Source organism: Nerophis ophidion, linkage group LG04 (assembly GCF_033978795.1).
Source record: "Nerophis ophidion isolate RoL-2023_Sa linkage group LG04, RoL_Noph_v1.0, whole genome shotgun sequence".
Classification (NCBI taxonomy): domain Eukaryota; kingdom Metazoa; phylum Chordata; class Actinopteri; order Syngnathiformes; family Syngnathidae; genus Nerophis; species Nerophis ophidion.
In genome coordinates, this window is record NC_084614.1 from 2,649,320 (window position 1) to 2,672,004 (window position 22,685).

Here is a 22,685-nt window from a genome sequence, read left to right on the forward strand (position 1 = left end):
TTTTACTTTTACACAACTTTTTAACACAAGTTTTGTTTTTGTTTTTACACAACTTTCGAATTCGTTTTTAACATTTTTTTTACTTTTACTTTTAGGGCTATATAAGTAAACATTGGTTGATTGATTGATTGATTGGTTGATTAGTTTTTAACATTTTCTAATTAGTTTAAAAAGATGTTACACCCATTTTTAACTATTTTTAAAAAGTTTTGTTTTACTTTTACATAATTTTTGAACATGTATTTTTTTCTTTACTTTTACCCAACTTTTTAGCACAGGTTTTGTTTTGTTTTTCACACAACTTTTCAATTAGTTTTTAAAAAAATTTTTTACTTTTACACAACTTTTTAATTAGTTGAAAAAAAATGTTACACCACTTTTTAACTAGTTTTTAACAAGTTTTGTTTTACTTTTACATACATTTTCCACCTGTTTTTTTATTTTTTTACTTTAACACAACTTTTTAACACAGTTTTTTTCCACACAACCTTTTAATTAGTTTTAAAAATGTTACTCAACTTTTTAACTAGTTTTTAACAAGTTTTGTTTTACTTTTACATAATTTTTTAACCTGTTTTTTATTTACTTGTACACAACTTTTTAATTTGTTTTAGAAAATGTTACACGACTTTTTAACTAGTTTTTAACAAGTTTTGTTTTACTTTTACATACATTTTCAACCTGGTTTTTTTTTTACACAACTTTTTAACACAGGTTTTTTTTTTACACCTTTTAATTAGTTTAAAAAAATGTTACACCACTTTTTAACTAGTTTTTAACAGTTTTGTTTTGATTTTACATACATTTTCAACCTGTTTTTTTTTTTACTTTTGCACAACTTTTTAACACAGGATTTTTTTACACAACCTTTTAATTAGTTTTAAAAAATGTTACACCACTTTTTAACTAGTTTTTAACAAGTTTTGTTTTACTTTTACATACATTTTCAACCTGTTTTTTTTATTTTTTACTTTAACACAACTTTTTAACACCGTTTTTTTCCCCCACACAACCTTTTAATTAGTTTTAAAAATGTTACACCACTTTTTAACTAGTTTTTAACAAGTTTTGTTTTACTTTTACATAATTTTTTGATCTGTTTTTTTCCTTACTTTTACACAGCTTTTTAATTTGTTTTAGAAAATGTTACACGACTTTTTAACTAGTTTTTAACAAGTTTTGTTTTACTTTTACATACATTTTCAACCTGTTTTTTTTTTACACAACTTTTTAACACAGGTTTTTTTTTTTTACACCTTTTAATTAGTTTTAAAAAATGTTACACAACGTTTTAACTAGTTTTTAACAGTTTTGTTTTGATTTTACATACATTTTCAACCTGTTTTTTTTTTTACTTTTACACAACTTTTTAACACAGGATTTTTTTACACAACCTTTTAAATAGTTTTAAAAAATGTTACACCACTTTTTAACTAGTTTTTAACAAGTTTTGTTTTACTTTTACATACATTTTCAACCTGTCTTTTTTATTTTTTACTTTAACACAACTTTTTAACACCGTTTTTTCCCCCACACAACCTTTTAATTAGTTTTGAAAATGTTACTTAACTTTTTAACTAGTTTTTAACAAGTTTTGTTTTACTTTTACATAATTTTTTGACCTGTTTTTTTCTTTACTTTTACACAACTTTTTAATTTGTTTTAGAAAATGTTACACCACTTTTTAACTAGTTTTTAACAGTTTTGTTTTGATTTTACATACATTTTCAACCTGTTTTTTTTTTAACTTTTACACAACTTTTTAACACAGGATTTTTTTACACAACCTTTTAATTAGTTTTAAAAAATGTTACACCACTTTTTAACTAGTTTTTAACAAGTTTTGTTTTACTTTTACATACATTTTCAACCTGTTTTTTTTATTTTTTACTTTAACACAACTTTTTAACACCGTTTTTTCCCCCACACAACCTTTTAATTAGTTTTAAAAATGTTACACCACTTTTTAACTAGTTTTTAACAAGTTTTGTACTACTTTTACATACATTTCCGACCTGTCTTTTTTTACACAACATTTTAAATAGTTTTAAAAAATGTTACACAACTTTTTAAGAAGTTTTGTTTTACTTTTACATAATTTCTTAACAGGTTTTTTTTTTTTACTTTTACACAACTTTTTAATTAATTTAAAAAAATGTTACACAACTTTTAACCAGTTTTTAACAAGTTTTTTTATTTTTATTTTAAATACTTTTTAACCTTTTTTTTTTAAACTTTGACACAACTTTAGTAGTGAGAAGTTGAGTAAAAGTTGTCGAGGTCAGCTGAAGTTGATGTTTGCTGACTTGCAGCAGCAGAAGAAAAATAAGGACAAACTCCATGTTTGACTTTTGATTCTAAAACAAGTTTTTTTTTGTTCACAGTTGATTTTTGAAACAGACAGCAAATGTTGAACTTTCACACAAACTTCATCAAAAGTTGTAAGCAAGTCTCTAAAAGTTATAAAAGAATTTTAGAAATGGTAAAAGAAAAACCTGAAAAAGTCTTAAGAACAAAAATCTAAAAGTTATGAGAGAAGTCATGAAAAATATTGTAAAAAAAAAAAAATTTAAAGTTGTAAAAACATGTTAAAAAGATGTGGAAACATTGTCGTGAAAAAATTCTGTAAAAGTCTTGAACATGTTTTAAAGTTATAGGGGAAGACATGGGAAAAGTTGTGAAAAAAACATTCAAGTTAAAAATGAAAAATGTTAAAATGGAAAAAAAAAATGTTGAAAAATTGTGAGAGTCTTTAAGAGTAAATACAAATTAAATCGTTGAAAAAAAGCAATAAAAAGTTGGGAAAAGGTCTGTAAAAAATAAAAAAAGAGTTAAAAAAAAGTCTCCAAAAGTAAAAACACTCGTTAAAAAGTAGGGAAAAGTTTGTAAAAGTAAAATAAACTTGTTGAAATGTAGTGAAAAGATTTGTAAAAGTAAAAGTTAAAAAGTAGTGCAAAATTGTGTAAAAGTTAAGAAAACATATTTAAAAAGTAGTGACAAATTGTGAAAAAGTAAAAAAAAAACCTAGTTAAAAAGTAGCGAGAAGTTGAGTAAGTTTTAGAAAAAACACTTGTTAAAGTATTGAAAGTCTGTAAAAGTAAAAAAAAAAGTTTTAAAAAGTAGTGAGAAGTTGTGTAAAAGTAAAAAAAAAAACAACCAGTTAAAAAGTATTGAAAGTTTGTAAAAGTAATGTAGTGAGAAGTTGTTTAAAGGTAAAAAATTAAGAAAAACCTATTTGAAAAGTATTGAAAAATTGTGTAAGAGTAAAAAAAAAGTTGTGTAAAAAACATGCTTGAAAAGTTGTGTAAAATAAAAGTAAAAAAACTTGTTAAAAAGTTGTATAAAAGTTTTAAAAAAGTGTTAAAAAGTTGTGTAAAATTAAAAAAAAGTGTTAAAAAGTTGTGTAAAAGTAAAAATACGTGTTTAAAAGTTATGTCAATGTAAAAACAAAATGTAAAAAAAATTGTGTAAAACACGAATAAAAAACATTAAGTTGTGTAAAAGTTAAAAAAAAATGTTAAGTTGTGTAAAAGTAAAAAAAACAACAAAAACGTGTGCAATAAAAAAACAAATTTAAAAAGTTGTGTTCAATGAAAAGAACAAGTTAAAAAGTACTTTAAAAGTAAATCAAGCAAGTTAATTTGTGTAAAATAAAAAAAAGTAGTTAAAAAGTAGAGAGAAGTTGTGTACATTTTAGAAAAACAACTTGTTAAACTATTGAAAGTCTGTAAAAGTAAAAAAAAAAACGTTTTAAAAAGTAGTGAGAAGTTGTGTAAAGGTAAAAACAACTTCTTAAACAGTATTGAAAGTCTGTAAAAGTAATATAGTGAGAAGTTGCGTAAAAGTAAAAAATTAAGAAAAAATTATTTCAAAAGTATTGAAAAATTGTGTAAGAGTAATAAAAAAATCTTAAAATGTTGTGTAAAAAACATGCTTGAACAGTTGTGTAAAATAAAAGTAAAAAAAACTTGTTAAAAAGTTGTAGAAAAGTAATAAAAAGGGTTAAAAAGTTGTGTAAAATTAAAAAACGTCTTAAAAAGTTGTGTAAAAGTATAAAAATTGCGTTAAAAATGTTGTGTAAAAGTAAAAATACGTGTTTAAAAAGTTATGTCAATGTAAAAACAAAACGTAAAAAAATTGTGTAAAATACAAAGAAAAAAACATTAAGTTGTGTAAAAGTTCAAAAAACATGTTAAAAAGTTGTGTAAAAGTAAAAAAACAACAAAAACGTGTGCAATAAAAAAACAAATTTAAAAAGTTGTGTTAAATGAAAAGAACAAGTTAAAAAGTACTGCAAAAGTAAAACAAGCAAGTTAAGTTGTGTAAAATAAAAAAAAGTAGTTAAAAAGTTTTGTAAAAGTTTAAAAGAAAAACTACATAAAAAGTTATGTGAAGTAAAAAAAAAACTTGTTAAAAACTAGTTAAAGAGTGGTGTAACATTTTTTAAAACTAATTAAAAGGTTGTGTAAAAAAACAACAACCTGCGTTAAAAAGTTGTGTAAAAAAACAGGTTGAAAATGTATGTAATAGTAAAACTAAACTCGTTAAAAACTAGTTAAAAAGTGGTGTAACGTTTTTTTTAAACTAATTAAAAGGTTGTGTAAAAAAAAAAAACCTGCGCTAAAAAGTTGTGTAAAAAAAAAAATGGTTGAAAATGTATGTAAAAGTAAAACAAAACTTGTTAAAAACTAGTTAAGTGGTGTAATTTTTTTTAAAAGTAATTAAAAGGTTGTGTAAAAAAAAAACAACCTGCGGTAAAAAGTTGTGTAAAAAAAAACAGGTTGAAAATGTATGTAAAAGTAAAACAAAACTTGTTAAAAACTAGTTAAAAAGTGGTGTAACATTTTTAAAAATAATTAAAAGGTTGTGTAAAAACATCCTGTGTTAAAAAGTTGTGTAAAAGTAAAAAAAAAAACTGGTTGAAAATGTATGTAAAAGTAAAACAAAACTTGTTAAAAATTAGTTAAAACGTTGAGTAACATTTTTAAAACTAATTAAAAGGTTGTGTGGAAAAACAACAGTGTTAAAAAGTTGTGTTAAAGTAAAAAATAAAAAAAAACAGGTGGAAAATGTATTTAAAAGTAAAACAAAACTTGTTAAAAACTAGTTAAAAAGTGGTGTAACATTTTCTAAAACAAATTAAAAAGTTGTGTAAAAGTAAAGAAAAAACAGGTAAAAAAATTATGTAAAAGTAAAACAAAACTTGTTAAAAACTAGTTAAGTGGTGTAACATTTTTTAAAAGTAATTAAAAGGTTGTGTAAAAAAAAACAACCTGCGTTAAAAAGTTGTGTAAAAAAAAACAGGTTGAAAATGTATGTAAAAGTAAAACAAAACTTGTTAAAAACTAGTTAAAAAGTGGTGTAACATTTTTAAAAATAATTAAAAGGTTGTGTAAAAAAATCCTGTGTTAAAAAGTTGTGTAAAAGTTAAAAAAAAAACTGGTTGAAAATGTATGTAAAAGTAAAACAAAACTTGTTAAAAATTTGTTAAAACGTTGAGTAACATTTTTAAAACTAATTAAAAGGTTGTGTGGAAAAACAACAGTGTTAAAAAGTTGTGTTAAAGTAAAAAATAAAAAAAACAGGTGGAAAATGTATTTAAAAGTAAAACAAAACTTGTTAAAAACTAGTTAAAAAGTGGTGTAACATTTTCTAAAACAAATTAAAAAGTTGTGTAAAAGTAAAGAAAAAACAGGTAAAAAAATTATGTAAAAGTAAAACAAAACTTGTTAAAAACTAGTTAAAAAGTTGAGTAACATTTTTAAAACTATATAAAAGGTTGTGTGGAAAAAAACTGTGTTTAAAAAGTTGTGTTAAAGTAAAAAATAAAAAAAACAGGTGGAAAATGTATTTAAAAGTAAAACAAAACTTGTTAAAATCTAGTTAAAAAGTGGTGTAACATTTTTTAAAACTAATTAAAAAGTTGTGTAAAAGTAAAAAAAAAACAGGTTAAAAAATTATGTAAAAGTAAAACAAAACTTGTTAAAAACTAGTTAAAAAATTGAGTAACATTTTTAAAACTAATTAAAAGGTTGTGTGGAAAAAAACCAGTGTTAAAAAGTTGTGTTAAAGTAAAAAATAAAAAAAACAGGTGGAAAATGTATGTAAAAGTAAAACAAAACTTGTTAAAAACTAGTTAAAAAGTGGTGTAACATTTTTAAAAATAATTAAAAGGTTGTGTAAAAAGAAATCCTGTAAAAGTAAAAAAAAAATAGTTAAAATGTATAATGTATAAGTAAATAGTAAGTAAATAAGAGTAATAGTAAATAAATAGTCATAATAATAAATAATAGTAAATAATGAATACGTAAAACAAATTTGTGAAAAAGTTGTGTAAAAATTAAGAAAAAATAGTTAAGTTGTATAAAAGTAAAAACAACTTCAGGTACACAAAACGTACTACAAACTAGTACACGACAAGTACTACAACTACAGTGGGGCAAAAAAGTATTTAGTATTTAGTTCTCCCACTTCAAATGATGACAGAGGTCTGTAATGTTCATCATAGGTACACTTCAACTGGGAGAGACAGAATGTGGAAAAAAAATCCAGGAATTTTAAAGAATTTATTTGTAAATGATGGTGGAAAATAAGTATTTGGTCAAGCATTCAAAGCTCTCACTGATGGAAGGAGGTTTTGGCTCCAAATCTCAGGATACATGGCCCCATTCATTCTTTCCTTAACACGGATCAATCGTCCTGTCCCCTTAGCAGAAAAACAGCCCCAAAGCATGATGTTTCCACCCCCATGCTTCACAGTAGGTATGGTGTTCTTGGGATGCAACTCAGTATTCTTCTTCCTCCAAACACCACCAAAAAGTTGTATTTTGTTTTCATCTGACCACATGACATTCTCCCAATCCTCCACTGGCTTAAGCAGGGGGACACGTCTGGCACTGCAGGATTTGATACCCTGTCGGCGTAGTGTGTTACTGTTGGTAACCTTTGTTACTTTGGTCCCAGCTCTCTGCAGGTCATTCACTAGGTCCCCTCGTGGGGTTCTGGGATTTTTGCTCACCGTTCTCATGATCATTTTGACCCCACGGGATGAGATCTTGCGTGGAGCCCCAGATCGAGGGAGATTATCAGTGGTCTTGTATGTCTTCCATTTTCTGATAATTGCTCCCACATATTCATTCCTTCATCCACATATATCTATATCTATAAACAGCCCCAAAGCATGATGTTTCCACCCCCATGCTTCACAGTAGGTATGGTGTTCTTGGGATGCAACTCAGTATTCTTCTTCCTCCAAACACCAGCAGTTGAGTTTTAGGATAAGGAGAATGTCATGTGGTCAGATGAAACAAAAATACAACTTTTTGCTGGTGTTTGGAGGAAGAAGAGTTGCATCCCAAGAACACCATACCTACTGTGAAGCATGGGGGTGGAAACATCATGCTTTGGGGCTGTTTTTCTGCTAAGGGGACAGGACGATTGATCCGTGTTAAGGAAAGAATGAATGGGGCCATGTATCCTGAGATTTGGAGCCAAAACCTCCTTTGAATGCTTGACCAAATACTTATTTTCCACCATCATTTGCAAATAAATTCTTTAAAATTCCTGGATTTTTTTTTCACATTCTGTCTCTCACAGTTGAAGTGAAAACATGTAAATAAAACATGTATTAATATATGTGTATCATTTAATTAAACAATAAAACATTTATGTACATATACAAAATATGTATAATATATATATATGTCATTTAAATAAATAAAACGTCTTAAATATATGTTTATTTATCATTCAAACAAGCAATAAAACATGTATAAATATTTATTTATCATTAAAATAAAGACTAAATGAAGAGTATGTTGCAGTGACCAAAGTTGACCAGCGGGGGGCGACCTCGTCCTGGCAGGGGCCGACGTTGATGACGAAACAAGCCGAGTCAGCTGTTGCCATGACAACCAAAGCCGGGCAGCTGAGGGGAACATGTGAAGGTCATGCGTCTACGTCATCATCATCATCTTCATCAGTCCTGCGGAGCAAAGTAATAGATTACTTTGACTCAAAGGAGGTAACGCGCGCGCACACACACACACACACACACACACACAAATGATACTACTAATACTACTATTGATGATTATTATAATATTATAATGATAAAAACAATAATAATAACAATATTGGTAATATAATAATAATAATAGTATTAATATCGATCATAATAGTAACTGATAGTAATGATAATTATAATACTAACAATGATTATAATGATATTTATAATAACATAATATTAATAATAATAGTAATGATACGACTAATAATAAGAAAAATAACGATGATGATAAAAAACAATCATAATAGAGATAATAAAAGCAATAATATTGATAATACTAACAATAATGATAATAATACTAATCATAATCTAATAATATTATTAATAATAATAATGATGATGTTTAGACAAAAGTATATTTTCTCAGGCAGGAAGTGATTCCTTCCTGTCCAGGAAGTAGAACGAGGTCATTGTCCTGTTGATTGGTGCTGTGGTTGCTACGGGCAACAAGCACCCGCCAATCATCTTCCTCCTCCGCCGCCGAGGTGGTGTCAGCAGACTGTTGCCATGGTAACACATCCTCCTAGACACCTCAGGCTTCCCCCTGACAGTTTGTCTATGTTTCTGTGTTTAGTATCTCCTGTCTTTAGTTCCTGTCTAGTGCTCTTATTTTGTCAGCTTCCTGTCTTGTTCCCTGAGCGCTGTGTTCCTCCTCAGCTGCGGCTGATTGGCACCTGGCCGCACCTGTTGCCAATCAGCCCGCTCCTATTTGTACCTGCTTTGTCTTGTGTCAGTTGCTGGATCGTTGTGTTGTCATTGGGACTTGTGGTTGCCACATGTTGTTCTTGTCGTGTCTGTGACCACTAACTAGTCATGCCTGTTGTTAACTAGTACAACTGGCTACTAGTGCTTCTTGTTAACTAGTACCAATAACTAGTATTGTGTTGTTAGCTACTGCCACTGACTAGCAGTGAGTGTGTTGTTAGCTAGTACCACTAACTAGCAGTGACTTTTGTTAGATGATATCACTAACTAGTGGTCCTTTTTGTTCGCTACTACCACTAACTAGTCATGCCTGTTGTTAACTAGTACAACTGACTGCTAGTGCTTCTTGTTAAATAGTGCAAATAACTAGTATTGTGTTGTTAGCTACTGCCACTGAGTAGTAGTGAGTGTGTTGTTAGCTAGTACCACTAACTAGCAATGACTGTTGTTAGATGATATCACTAACTAGTGGTTCTTTTTGTTTGCTACTACCACTAACTAGTTGTGCCTGTTGTTAACTAGTACAACTGACTACTAGTGCTCCTTGTTAACTAGTACCAATAACTAGTATTGTTTTGTTAGCTACTGCCACTGACTAGTAGTGAGTGTGTTGTTAGCTAGTACCACTAACTAGCAGTGACTGTTGATGGATGATATCATTAACTAGTGGTTCTTTTTGTTCGCTACTACACCTAACTAGTACAACTGACTACTAGTGCTTCTTGTTAACTAATACCAATAACCAGTATTGTGTTGTTAGCTACTACCACCAACTAGTCATGCCTGTTGTTAACTAGTACAACTGACTACTAGTGCTTCTTGTTAACCAGTACCAATAACCAGTATTGTGTTGTTAGCTAGTACCACTAACTAGCAGTGACTGTTTTTAGATGATATCCCTAACTAGTGGAGCTTTTTGTCAGCTACTAGTAATGCTTGTTGTCAGCTACTGCCACTAACTAGTAGTGGATGTTGTTAGCTAATATAAAAAACTAGAAGGGTATGTTGCTAGCTACTACCACTAACTAGTCATGCATGTTGTTAACTAGTACAACTGAATACTAGCTCTTCTTGTTAACTAGTACCAATAACCAGTATTGTGTTGTTAAGTGGTACCACTAACTAGCAGTGACTGTTTTTAGATGATATCACTAACTAGTGGAGCTTTTTGTTAGCTACTAGTAATTCTTGTTGTCAGCTACTACCACTAACTAGTAGTGGATGTTGTTAGCTAATATCACTAACTAGTAGTGTCTGTTGTCAGCTACTACCACTAACTAGTAGTGGATGTTGTTAGCTAATATCACTAACTAGTAGTGTCTGTTGTTAGCTAATATCACTAACTAGTAGTGTCTGTTGCTAGCTACTACCACTAACTAGTAGTGGATGTTGTTAGCTAATATCACTAACTAGTAGTGTCTGTTGTCAGCTACTACCACTAACTAGTAGTGGATGTTGTTAGCTAATATCACTAACTAGTAGTGTCTGTTGTTAGCTAATATCACTAACTAGTAGTGTCTGTTGCTAGCTACTACCACTAACTAGCGGTGTTTGTTGCATATGTTATATTTTTATATTTTAGTATTCATGTATATCATCCATCCATTTCCTACCGCTTGTCCCCTTGAGGGTGGAGCCTGTCCCAGCTGCATTTGATGTGAATATTTATCAAGAAACAAATGATAAATAAATAAATAAACAAATGATGACATCGGCACAACAGGTGATTTTCCCAGGATGCATTGCGGCAGGAAGGGGATGAAGGTTTGGGGGCGGAGACATCCTTTTTGCCGTTGCCGTAGCAACAAGAGCTGCAGGTTGTCACAGGTGGAAGATGAGGAGTATTACACACACACATGCTGACAGCTGTTTCCATGGCAACACGGCCTCAGCTCAGCAAGCCCCGCCCAGCCTGTCCTCGTTAGCATTAGCATTAGCATTAGCATTAATATGCTGCTGATGATATTGATGACTCAGCATCTGCACACACACACACACACACACACACACACACACACACACACACACACACACACACACACACACACTCACTCACTGTAAAGAAATAATATTATAATCGTGTAACATAAATAAACATAAGTAATAAAATAAGTGTGTAAAATAAATAAATAAATATTTTTAAGTGTGTAAAATAAATAAACATAAATAATAATACAATAGTGTCGAATAAATAAAACAAAAATAATATAAGTGTGTAAAATAAACATAAATATAATATAACTGTGTAGAATAAATAAACAGAAAAATTAATATAAGTGTGTAAAATAAATAAGCATAAATAACAATATAATAGTGTCAAATATACATAAATAATAATATAAGTGTGTAAAATAAATAAGCATAAATAACAATATAATAGTGTCAAACAAATTACATAAATAATAATATAAGTGTGTAAAACAAACAAACATAAGTAATAATATACCTTAGTGTGTGAATTGAAAAAAATAATAATATAAGTGTGTAGAATAAATAAACATAAATAATAATATAAGTGTGTAGAATAAATAAACATAGATAATAATATAAGTGTGTAAAATAAACATAGATATAAAATAATTGTGTAGAATAAATAAACATAAAAATTAATATAAGTGTGTAAAATAAATAAACATAAATAATAATATAACCGTGTCAAATAAATAAACATAAATAATAATATAAGTGTGTAAAATAAATAAACATAAATAATAATATGATTGTGTCAAATAAATAAACATAAATAATAATATAAGTGTGTAAAATAAATAAACATAAAAATGTATATTAGTGTGTAAAATAAATAGACATAAGTAATAATATAAATGTGTGAATTGAATAATAATAAATAATAATACTAATACAAGTGTGTAAAATAATCATAGAAATAATATAAGTGTGTAAAATAAATAAACGCAAATAATAATATAAGTGTGTAGAATAAATAAACGTAAATAATACAACAAGTGTGTAAAATAAACATAAATATAATATAAGTGTGTAAAACAAATAAACATAATAATACAAGTGTGTAAAATAAACAAACATTAGTATAAGTGTGTAGAATAAATAAACATACATTTTATTATAAGTGTGTAAAATAAATAGACATGAATAATAATATACGTGTGTAAAGTAAATACACATAAATAATATGTATGTAAAAAACATAAATATAATATGTGTGTAAAATATGTAAACAAATATAATAATATGTGAAAAATAAATAATTATAAAAAATAATATAAGTGTGTAAAATAAATAATTATAAATAATGATATAAGTGTGTAAAATAAATAATTATAAATAATGATATAAGTGTGTAGAATAAGTAAACATAAATAATAATATAAGTGTGTAAAATAAATAAACATGGATAATAATATAAGTGTGTAAAATAAATAAACATGGATAATAATATAAGTGTGTAGAATAAGTACACATGAATAATACTACAAGTATGTAAAATAAATAAATAAAGTGTGTAAAAGAAGTAGGCGCTTGTTGAGAAGGCTCTGTGCTGATTGGCTGCTCAAAAAGAGGGCGTGGCCTGCAGAGGCCGGGCTGCTCCTTGTGTGTGCGCAGCAGCACGTCTTCTTCCTGCGCTCTTCGCGGACCTCAAAGAAGACTTCCGTCCGCGCGGACGTGCACGCGCATAGGTGAGTACCTGCCCGGTGCGCGCGTGTATGTGTGCGTGCGTGCGTGTGCGTGTGTGTGTGCGCGCGCGTCTATTGAAGCCTGCAAACGTTGGCGTCGCCAATCAGCTGTCAATCAAACGCCGCGGCCCCTCCCCCACCCGAGGGGGAGAGGCTGGCACCTGACGTCATCAGGAGTCGAAGGTCACTTCCTGTCTGCGCGTTGTGACCCCGCCCCCCTGCAATATAAGACGTTATGCTAATGAGTGGCGGAAGAGGCGGGGCTTCCCCCAGGGGAGAGTTTTAAGACAAAGTGCCCGTCAAAATAAAAGCGGGCGTTTTTGAAGACATGAAGCCGCTTCCTTTGTGCAAAACTCGTCTAATTTTAGGGATTAAAATGAGGGGGGCTCCCTCCTTGGCCCCTCCCCCACCTCCTGCTCCTGTCAACGTGTGGGCGTGGCCTAGCAAAGAAGTTTCCTTCCTGGCTGAGTGCTGATTGGTCGAGGACATCATCTCCTTCATCCGCTAATTAGCTTAAGTGCCCCCCCCCCACCCCCCCTCCTCAAACCATCAATTCTACTTCCTGTTGCCGCCGCTGACAGACTTTCCCCTCGCCGTCGTAAACTTCCTTTGACAACAAGCCCCGCCCCCTCAAGCCAGAGTGCTTGTTTCCGGGCAGCTTTTACCGGAGCTTTTCTTCCTAATTCCCGCGCTTGATCCCCTAAATGCGGCTCAGTGGCGAGCGGATTTATTCCAACGGCTGCCCCGCCCCCTTTTGTGGCTCCGCCCTCTCCGAGTCGGCTGCTAGCCGTGGCACAATCGTTAGCATTTGGATCCTAGCATGCTAGCTTTTTGGCTAAGTTTTGCAGGTAAATATTTTGTTACATGACAAATGCTAACTGTTAGCATGCTAACATTAGCATGTTAAAAAAAAATGTTTAGCAAATTTTGTATGTATGCACTTTTTTGAAAGTGTGTATACATATTTTGGTACTCGATGCATGCTAATTTTGGCATGCCAACATTCGCATGCTAGCTTTTTTTAAGCTAATTTTGTAGGTATACAACAACAATATTTTGATACTGTATGCAAGTTAATGTTAGCATGCTAGCAGAGTACTATATTTTGGTACTTGACACATGTTGCTGTTAGCATTTTACCATGTTAACATTAACATGCTACTTTGTTGGGGTTATTTTTTAGCTAATTTAACAGGTATACACTTCAGTGTACGCATATTTTGGTACTTGATGCATGCTATTGTTAGCATGCTAGCGTTTTAAACACATTTTTTCAAGTCCACAAATATTTGTTGGCACTTACAGAAGGCATTTTCGCATTCTAATATGAGTCCGCTAGCTTTTTTAAAGCTAATTTTGTAGGTATACACCAACAATATTTTGATACTGTATGCAAGTTAATGTTAGCATGCTAGCAGAGTACTATATTTTGGTACTTGACACATGTTGCTGTTAGCATTTTACCATGCTAACATTAACATCCTACTTTGTTGGGGTTATCTTTTAGCTAATTTAACAGGTATACACTCCAGTGTACAGATATTTTGGTACTTGATGCATGCTATTGTTAGCATGCTAGCGTTTTAAACACATTTTTTCAAGTCCACAAATATTTGTTGCCACTTACAGTTGGCATTTTCGCATTCTAATAGGAGTACGCTAGCTTTTTTTAAGCTAATTTTATAGGTACACACCAACCATATTTTGGTACTGTATGCAAGTTAATGTTAGCATGCTAGCAGAGTACTATATTTTGGTACTTGACACATGTTGCTGTTAGCATTTTACCATGCTAACATTAACATGCTAGTTTGTTGGGGTTATTTGTAGCTAATTTAACAGGTATACACTTCAGTGTACACATATTTTGGTACTTGATGCATGCTATTGTTACCATGCTAGGGTTTTAAACACATTTTTTCAAGTCCACAAATATTTGTTGGCACTTACAGTTGGCATTTTCGCATTCTAATATGAGTACGCTAGCTTTTTTTAAGCTAATTTTGTAGGTACACACTAACCATATTTTGATACTGTATGCAAGTTAATGTTAGCATGCTAGCAGAGTACTATATTTTGGTACTTGACACATGTTGCTGTTAGCATTTTACCAAGCTAACATTAACATACTAGTTTGTTGGGGTTATTTTTTAGGTAATTTAACAGGTATACACTTCAGTGTATACATATTTTGGTACTTGATGCATGCTATTGTTAGCATGCTAGCGTTTTAAACACTTTTTTTTCAAGTCCACAAATATTTGTTGGCACTTACAGTTGTCATTTTCGCATTCTAATATGAGTATGCTAGCTTTTTTTAAGCTAATTTTGTAGGTACACACCAACCATATTTTGGTACTGTATGCAAGTTAATGTTAGCATGCCAGCAGAGAACTATATTTTGGTACTTGACACATGTTGCTGTTAGCATTTTACCATGCTAACATTAACGTGCTGGTTTGTTGTTGTTTTTTTTAAGCTAATTTAACAGGTATACACTTCATTGTATACATAAGTATGTGTACATATTTTGGTTCTTGATCCATGCTAATGTTTGCATGCTAGCGTTTTAAACACATTTTTTTCAAGTCCACAAATATATGTTGGCACTTACAGTTGGCATTTTAGCATTCTAATATGAGTATGCTAGCTTTTTTTCAAGCTAATATTGTAGGTATACACCAACCATATTTTGGTACCGGATGCAGGTTAATGTTAGCATGCTGGTAGACTACTATATTTTGGTATATGTTGGTACATGCTACTGTTAGCATGAGTATGCTAGCTTTTTTTCAAGCTAATATTGTAGGTATACACCAACCATATTTTGGTACCGGATGCAGGTTAATGTTAGCATGCTAGTAGACTACTATATTTTGGTATATGTTGGTACATGCTACTGTTAGCATGAGTATGCTAGCTTTTTTTCAAGCTAATATTGTAGGTATACACCAACCATATTTTGGTACCGGATGCAGGTTAATGTTAGCATGCTAGTAGACTACTATATTTTGGTATATGTTGGTACATGCTACTGTTAGCATTTTACCATGCTAACATTAGCATGCAATTTGTTTTATAGCTAATTCAACAGGTATACACCTCCGTATCATATATTTTGTTATTTCACTTATGCTAACTGTAAGCGTGTTATTGTAAGCATGCTAGTTATCTAAGTCAGCAGATATTTGTGTTACTTAATGCTATTTAGCCGTTGTGCTAACTGTTAGCATCTTCAGCATTCACACAATAATTCTACCCAAGTTGCATTTTTGTGCTTGGCGTCTTTGTCAGGAAGTAGGTCGGCGGCTGTGCTTTTATTTTGAAAAACTTTTGTTCCTGATGTGGCTGTCAAAGTTAGTTGTTGACCAACCCCAAGATGCAGAGATGGAGGCAGGCAGGCAGTGAGAAAACATGATTTAATGACAAACACTACGACAAAAACCAACAAAGGGTACAAACAAAAAGCGCGCATGTGGGCGGATAACAAACAAAAAGCGCGCATGTGGGCGGATAACAAAGAAAAAGGCCTAGCGTGGAACCTAACGGGTATCTAGCAGGAAAACAGAAGTCGTACTTCTAATAAGAACACAAACTCAAAAGACAATAAGCTACAACCCACTATCGAATATAGCTAACCGCAACGCTGCATAGACGAGATATGATACGACACGACAGGTAGCTACGACAAGAGCGACATAGACAAGACAATAATCCAGCACTGACTGAGGAACAAAGCAGGTAAAATAGGAGCGGGCTGATTGACACCAGGTGTGGCCAGGTGAAACAGTGCTCAGAGAGAAAGACAGGAAACTAACAAAATAAGAGCGCTGACAGGAACTAAAGAAAGGAAATACTAAACACATAGAAGAAAAAGTAAAACACAAAGAAACTGTGAGTGGCGCTCCGGTTGGTCTTTGTCATGGCGGTGTGAGGAGGCGGAGCTTCCTGGAGCGACAGGAAGTGAACCCTGAAACCTTTCTGGGCCTCAAAGAAGCTCAAATCTCAGACATCGCCGACGGAAGATTAGTGATTAGTGTGTGTGTGTGTGTGTGTGTGTGTGTGTCTCAGGTGTCCTGCTGTGCCGTCACATCCCCGCTAATCGGATCCTGGTTAGATTTTTTAGCGTCTCATCCGTCACGTTTCCTTCCCAGCATGCTCGGCGGCAGTGTGTGTGTATGTGTGTGTGTGTGTGCGTGTGTGTGTGATGTTCACCTGTCCTCAGGTGTGTTTGAGTGCTGTGAGTCAAGGGGCAAGTGGCGCCCCCCCCTGGTGTGTGATGTGTGATGTGACTGAGCAGATGGCAGCTGCTGGTCAGTCCTGCTAATGCATGAAAGGAGCTTTAAGGGATTTAACTTGTCCACACTTAAGTGGGTGAGGGTCAATCATAAACAAACATAAATGCATAATACAAGTGTCTGTAATAACTCTACATAAATAATAATATAAGTGTGTAGAGTAAATAAACATGAATAATAAAATAAGTGTGTAGAGTAAATAAACATAAACAATAGTTGTCCTAACAGGTCAAACAAGTTAACAGATGGATTTCTATTCATGTGATGATGATGTCATGACATTCTTTTAATGATGATGTCATGACATTCGTAAGATGATGATGTCATTCATATGACGGTGATGTCATGACATTCATATGATGATGATGTCATGACATTCATATGAAGATGATGATGTCATGACATTCATATGATGATGATGTCATGACATTCATATGAAGATGATGATGTCATGACATTCATATGAAGATGATGATGTCATGACATTCATATGACGGTGATGTCATGCCATTCATCTGACGATGATGTCATGACATTCATATGATGATGATGATGTCATGACATTCATATGATGATGATGTCATGACAGTCATATGATGATGATGATGTCGTCATGACATTCATATGATGATGATGATGATGATGTCATGATATTCATATGATGATGATGATGTCATGACATTCATATGATGATGATGATGTCATGACATTCATATGACGATGATGTCATGACATTCATATGACGGTGATGTCATGACATTCATATGACGATGATGTCATGACATTCATATGACAGTGATGTCATGACATTCATATGACGATGATGTCATGACATTCATATGACGGTGATGTCATGACATTCATATGACGATGATGTCATGACATTCATATGACGGTGATGACATCATGACATTCATATGACGGTGATGTCATGACATTCATATGATGATGATGATGATGATGTCATGACATTCATATGATGATGATGTCATGACAGTCATATGATGATGATGATGTCGTCATGACATTCATATGATGATGATGATGATGTCATGACATTCATATGATGATGATGATGTCATGACATTCATATGATGATGATGATGTCATGACATTCATATGACGATGATGTCATGACATTCATATGACGGTGATGTCATGACATTCATATGACGATGATGTCATGACATTCATATGACAGTGATGTCATGACATTCATATGACGATGATGTCATGACATTCATATGACGGTGATGTCATGACATTCATATGACGATGACGTCATGACATTCATATGACGGTGATGTCATGACATTCATATGACGGTGATGATGTCATGACATTCATATGACGGTGATGACGTCATGACAAGGAGCAGGACGATTAGATTTGAAACAAGATTGGCGTTACTATGGTGACAGGACACGTCACATGATCACTGAGGAAAAAGATGGGCCTTCGTCATGCCGATGATGATGATGATGACAAAGTGCAGTGTGGTTGCCATGGAGACATTGTTGATGAGTTGAGTGTTTGTGTGTTGCAGCTCCACTGAGGGGGTCAACCCCCACCTGCACCGTCCTGGCCACTTCCTGTCAGCTGACGGTGAGTCCACAACATCCTAATAATAATATTAATAATCACAATAATAATGTGACAATTCTAATACTAATGATGATCATAATGTGACAATCCTGATATTAATATTAATAATAATAATAATGTGTCAATCCTAATATTAATAATAATGATAATAAAAGTGTCATAGGTCATGTTTGTGGAGGACTTGAGGACTATTTGAGTTGATCAACATAACGACAGCATGGTGCTGCCTACTCACTCATGATGATAGTCATGATAGTAGTCGTAATAATTATAGTGATGATAGTAGTCGTAATAACGATAGTAGTCATACCAATGATAGTAGTCATAATAATGATAGTAGTCATAATAATGACAGTAGTCATAATAATGATGATAGTAGTCATAATAATGATAGTAGTCATAATAATGATAGTAGTCATAATAATGACAGTAGTCATAATAATGATGATAGTAGTCATAATAATGATAGTAGTCATAATAATGACAGTAGTCATAATAATGATGATAGTAGTCATAATAATGATAGTAGTCATAATAATGACAGTAGTCATAATAATGATAATAGTCATAATAATTATAGTAGTCATAATAATGATAGTAGTCTTAATAATGATGATAGTCATAATAATGATGATAGTAGTCATAATAATGATAGTAGTCATAATAATGATGATAGTCATAATAATGATGATAGTCATAATATTGATGATAGTAGTCATAATAATGATGATAGTAGTCATAATAATGTTGATTGTCATAATAATGACGATAGTAGTCATAATAATGTTAGTAGTCATAATAATGATGATAGTCATTATAATGATGAAAGTAGTCATAATAATGATAGTAGTCATAAAAATAATAGTAGTCAAAATAATGATGATAGTATTCATAATTATGATGATAGTCATAATTATGATGATAGTAGTCATAATAATGATAGTCATATTAATGATAGTAGTCATAATAATAATGATAGTAGTCATAATGATGATAGTCATAATAATGATGATAGCAGTCATAATATTGATGATAGTAGTCATATTAATGATGATAGTCATAATGATGACAGTAGTCATAATAATTGTAGTAATAATGAGTTATAATAATGATGATAGTAGTCATAATATTAAGAGTCATAAAAATGATGATAGTAGTCATAATAATGATACTAGTCATGATAATGATGATAGTCATAATAATGATAGTAGTCCTAATAATGATAGTAGTCGTAAAAATGATAGTAGTCATAATAATGATCGTAGTCATAATAATTATAGTAGTCATAATATTAATGATGATATTCATAATAATGATGATAGTCATAATAATCATGACAGTAGTCATAATAATGATTGTAGTAATAATAATGAGTTATTATAATAATGATAGTAGTCATAATATTAAGAGTCATAAAAATGATGATAGTAGTCATAATAATGATAGTAGTCATGATAATGATGATAGTAGTCATAATAATGATGATAGTCACAATAATGATGGTACTAGTCAAAATAATGATAGTAGTCATAATAATGATAGCAGTCATAATAATGATGATAGTCATAATAATGACGATAATAGTCATAATAATGATGATAGTCATGATAATGATGATAGTAGTCATAATAATAGTAGTCATAATAATGATGATAGTAGTCATAATAATGGTGATAGTCATAATAACGATAAAAGTAGTCATAATAATAATGATAGCCATAATAATGGTAGTCATAATGATGATAGTAGTCATAGTAATGATAACAATAGTAATAATAATGGAAACATCCATCCATCCATTTTCTACCGCTTATTCCCTTTCGGAGTCGCAGGGGGCGCTGGCACCTATCTCAGCTACAATAATACAATAACAATAATAATAATAATATGTGGTCTTGGGTTTAAATCCCAGTTTTGACGACTGGAAACTTGGAGATCTTTAGGATAGTTGGTCTTTAGGATTGTTCAGTGGCTTCAACTGTTGGCTCGCAGTAAAGGGTACTGGGTTCAATTCCAAGGTGGTTAAAATGATCATTTACAATCCCTGAAGAGTCGGTTTTGTGTCTCCTGCTTTATTGACATGACTGGACTCAGTGGTCAAACCTGCTGGCTCCCAACAACAATTACTGGGTTCAAATCCCTGTCCGATTGATCAGTACATCTGGGGACCGAGGGTAGCTGAGTGGTTAAAGCGGACATCAAGTCCACGTTCCAGACTTCTGTACATCTGGGGACCGAGGGTAGCTGAGTGGTTAAAGCGGACATCAAGTCCACGTTCCAGACTTCTGTACATCTGGGGACCGAGGGTAGCTGAGTGGTTAAAGCGGACATCAAGTCCACGTTCCAGACTTCTGTACATCTGGGGACCGAGGGTAGCTGAGTGGTTAAAGCGGACATCAAGTCCACGTTCCAGACTTCTGTACATCTGGGGACCGAGGGTAGCTGAGTGGTTAAAGCGGACATCAAGTCCACGTTCCAGACTTCTGTACATCTGGGGACCGAGGGTAGCTGAGTGGTTAAAGCGGACATCAAGTCCACGTTCCAGACTTCTGTACATCTGGGGACCGAGGGTAGCTGAGTGGGTAAAGCGGACATCAAGTCCACGTTCCAGACTTCTGTACATCTGGGGACCGAGGGTAGCTGAGTGGTTAGCGGACATCAAGTCCACGTTCCAGACTTCTGTACATCTGGGGACCGAGGGTAGCTGAGTGGTCAAAGCGGACATCAAGTCCACGTTCCAGACTTCTGTACATCTGGGGACCGAGGGTAGCTGAGTGGTTAAAGCGGACATCAAGTCCACGTTCCAGACTTCTGTACATCTGGGGACCGAGGGTAGCTGAGTGGTTAAAGCGGACATCAAGTCCACGTTCCAGACTTCTGTACATCTGGGGACCGAGGGTAGCTGAGTGGTTAAAGCGGACATCAAGTCCACGTTCCAGACTTCTGTACATCTGGGGACAGAGGGTAGCTGAATGGTTAAAGCGGACATCAAGTCCACGTTCCAGACTTCTGTACATATGGGGACCGAGGGTAGCTGAGTGGTTAAAGCGGACATCAAGTCCACGTTCCAGACTTCTGTACATCTGGGGACCGAGGGTAGCTGAGTGGTTAAAGCGGACATCAAGTCCACGTTCCAGACTTCTGTACATCTGGGGACCGAGGGTAGCTGAGTGGTTAAAGCGGACATCAAGTCCACGTTCCAGACTTCTGTACATCTGGGGACCGAGGGTAGCTGAATGGTTAAAGCGGACATCAAGTCCACGTTCCAGACTTCTGTACATATGGGGACCGAGGGTAGCTGAGTGGTTAAAGCAGACATCAAGTCCACGTTCCAGACTTCCGTACATCTGGGGACCGAGGGTAGCTGAGTGGTTAAAGCGGGCATCAAGTCCACGTTCCAGACTTCCGTACATCTGGGGACCGAGGGTAGCTGAGTGGTTAAAGCGGACATCAAGTCCACGTTCCAGACTTCCGTACATCTGGGGACCGAGGGTAGCTGAGTGGTTAAAGCGGACATCAAGTCCACGTTCCAGACTTCCGTACATCTGGGGACCGAGGGTAGCTGAGTGGTTAAAGCGGACATCAAGTCCACGTTCCAGACTTCCGTACATCTGGGGACCGAGGGTAGCTGAGTGGTTAAAGCGGACATCAAGTCCACGTTCCAGACTTCCGTACATCTGGGGACCGAGGGTAGCTGAGTGGTTAAAGCGGACATCAAGTCCACGTTCCAGACTTCCGTACATCTGGGGACCGAGGGTAGCTGAGTGGTTAAAGCGGACATCAAGTCCACGTTCCAGACTTCCTTACATCTGGGGACCGAGGGTAGCTGAGTGGTTAAAGCGGGCATCAAGTCCACGTTCCAGACTTCCGTACATCTGGGGACCGAGGGTAGCTGAGTGGTTAAAGCGGACATCAAGTCCACGTTCCAGACTTCTGTACATCTGGGGACCGAGGGTAGCTGAGTGGTTAAAGCGGACATCAAGTCCACGTTCCAGACTGGTAGCCATGTTCCTGGCGTGACCCACACACCCAAACCCTTGTCCTTGTCTCCTCGCCCAGGCGACGCCCACTATGACCCGCTGAAGCCCGCCTCCTCTGCTGCAAAATGTCAGGCGGGCGGCCAACATGGACGCTGACCTGGCTGCTGCTGCTGCTGCTGGTTTCCTGCTGGCCCTGCCAGGACTCTTTCCCTGCCGACCTGCAGCCCATCAGCCTGGTGGAGCGGGAGCGTGAGTAGTGGTGCTGGGTGGGCGTTTTCCTGCCGTCTGGTCACTCACTGTGTGGTCTGACCGCAGAGTCGCGTCACTACGCCGCCTTCAGCGCAGCACTGGACAACCACACGCTACTCGCTAC

At 33.8% G+C, this 22,685-nt stretch overlaps 1 protein-coding gene across 1 annotated transcript in view; it reads left to right on the plus strand.

The window, feature by feature from the left end:
- The first annotated feature begins 12,316 nt into the window (after nucleotides 1–12,316).
- Nucleotides 12,317–22,685, plus strand: part of LOC133550732 (semaphorin-6D-like) — a 23,012-nt gene continuing 12,643 nt past the window's right edge. Inside the window, exons 1-4 of the mRNA XM_061896732.1 lie at nucleotides 12,317–12,432; nucleotides 18,274–18,332; nucleotides 22,392–22,561; nucleotides 22,628–22,685. The exon at nucleotides 22,628–22,685 is cut by the window's right edge and continues 54 nt beyond it. Coding sequence (XP_061752716.1) covers nucleotides 22,438–22,561; nucleotides 22,628–22,685 — 182 coding nt within the window. The 5' untranslated portion in view covers nucleotides 12,317–12,432; nucleotides 18,274–18,332; nucleotides 22,392–22,437. The remainder of the gene's footprint in view (nucleotides 12,433–18,273; nucleotides 18,333–22,391; nucleotides 22,562–22,627) is intronic.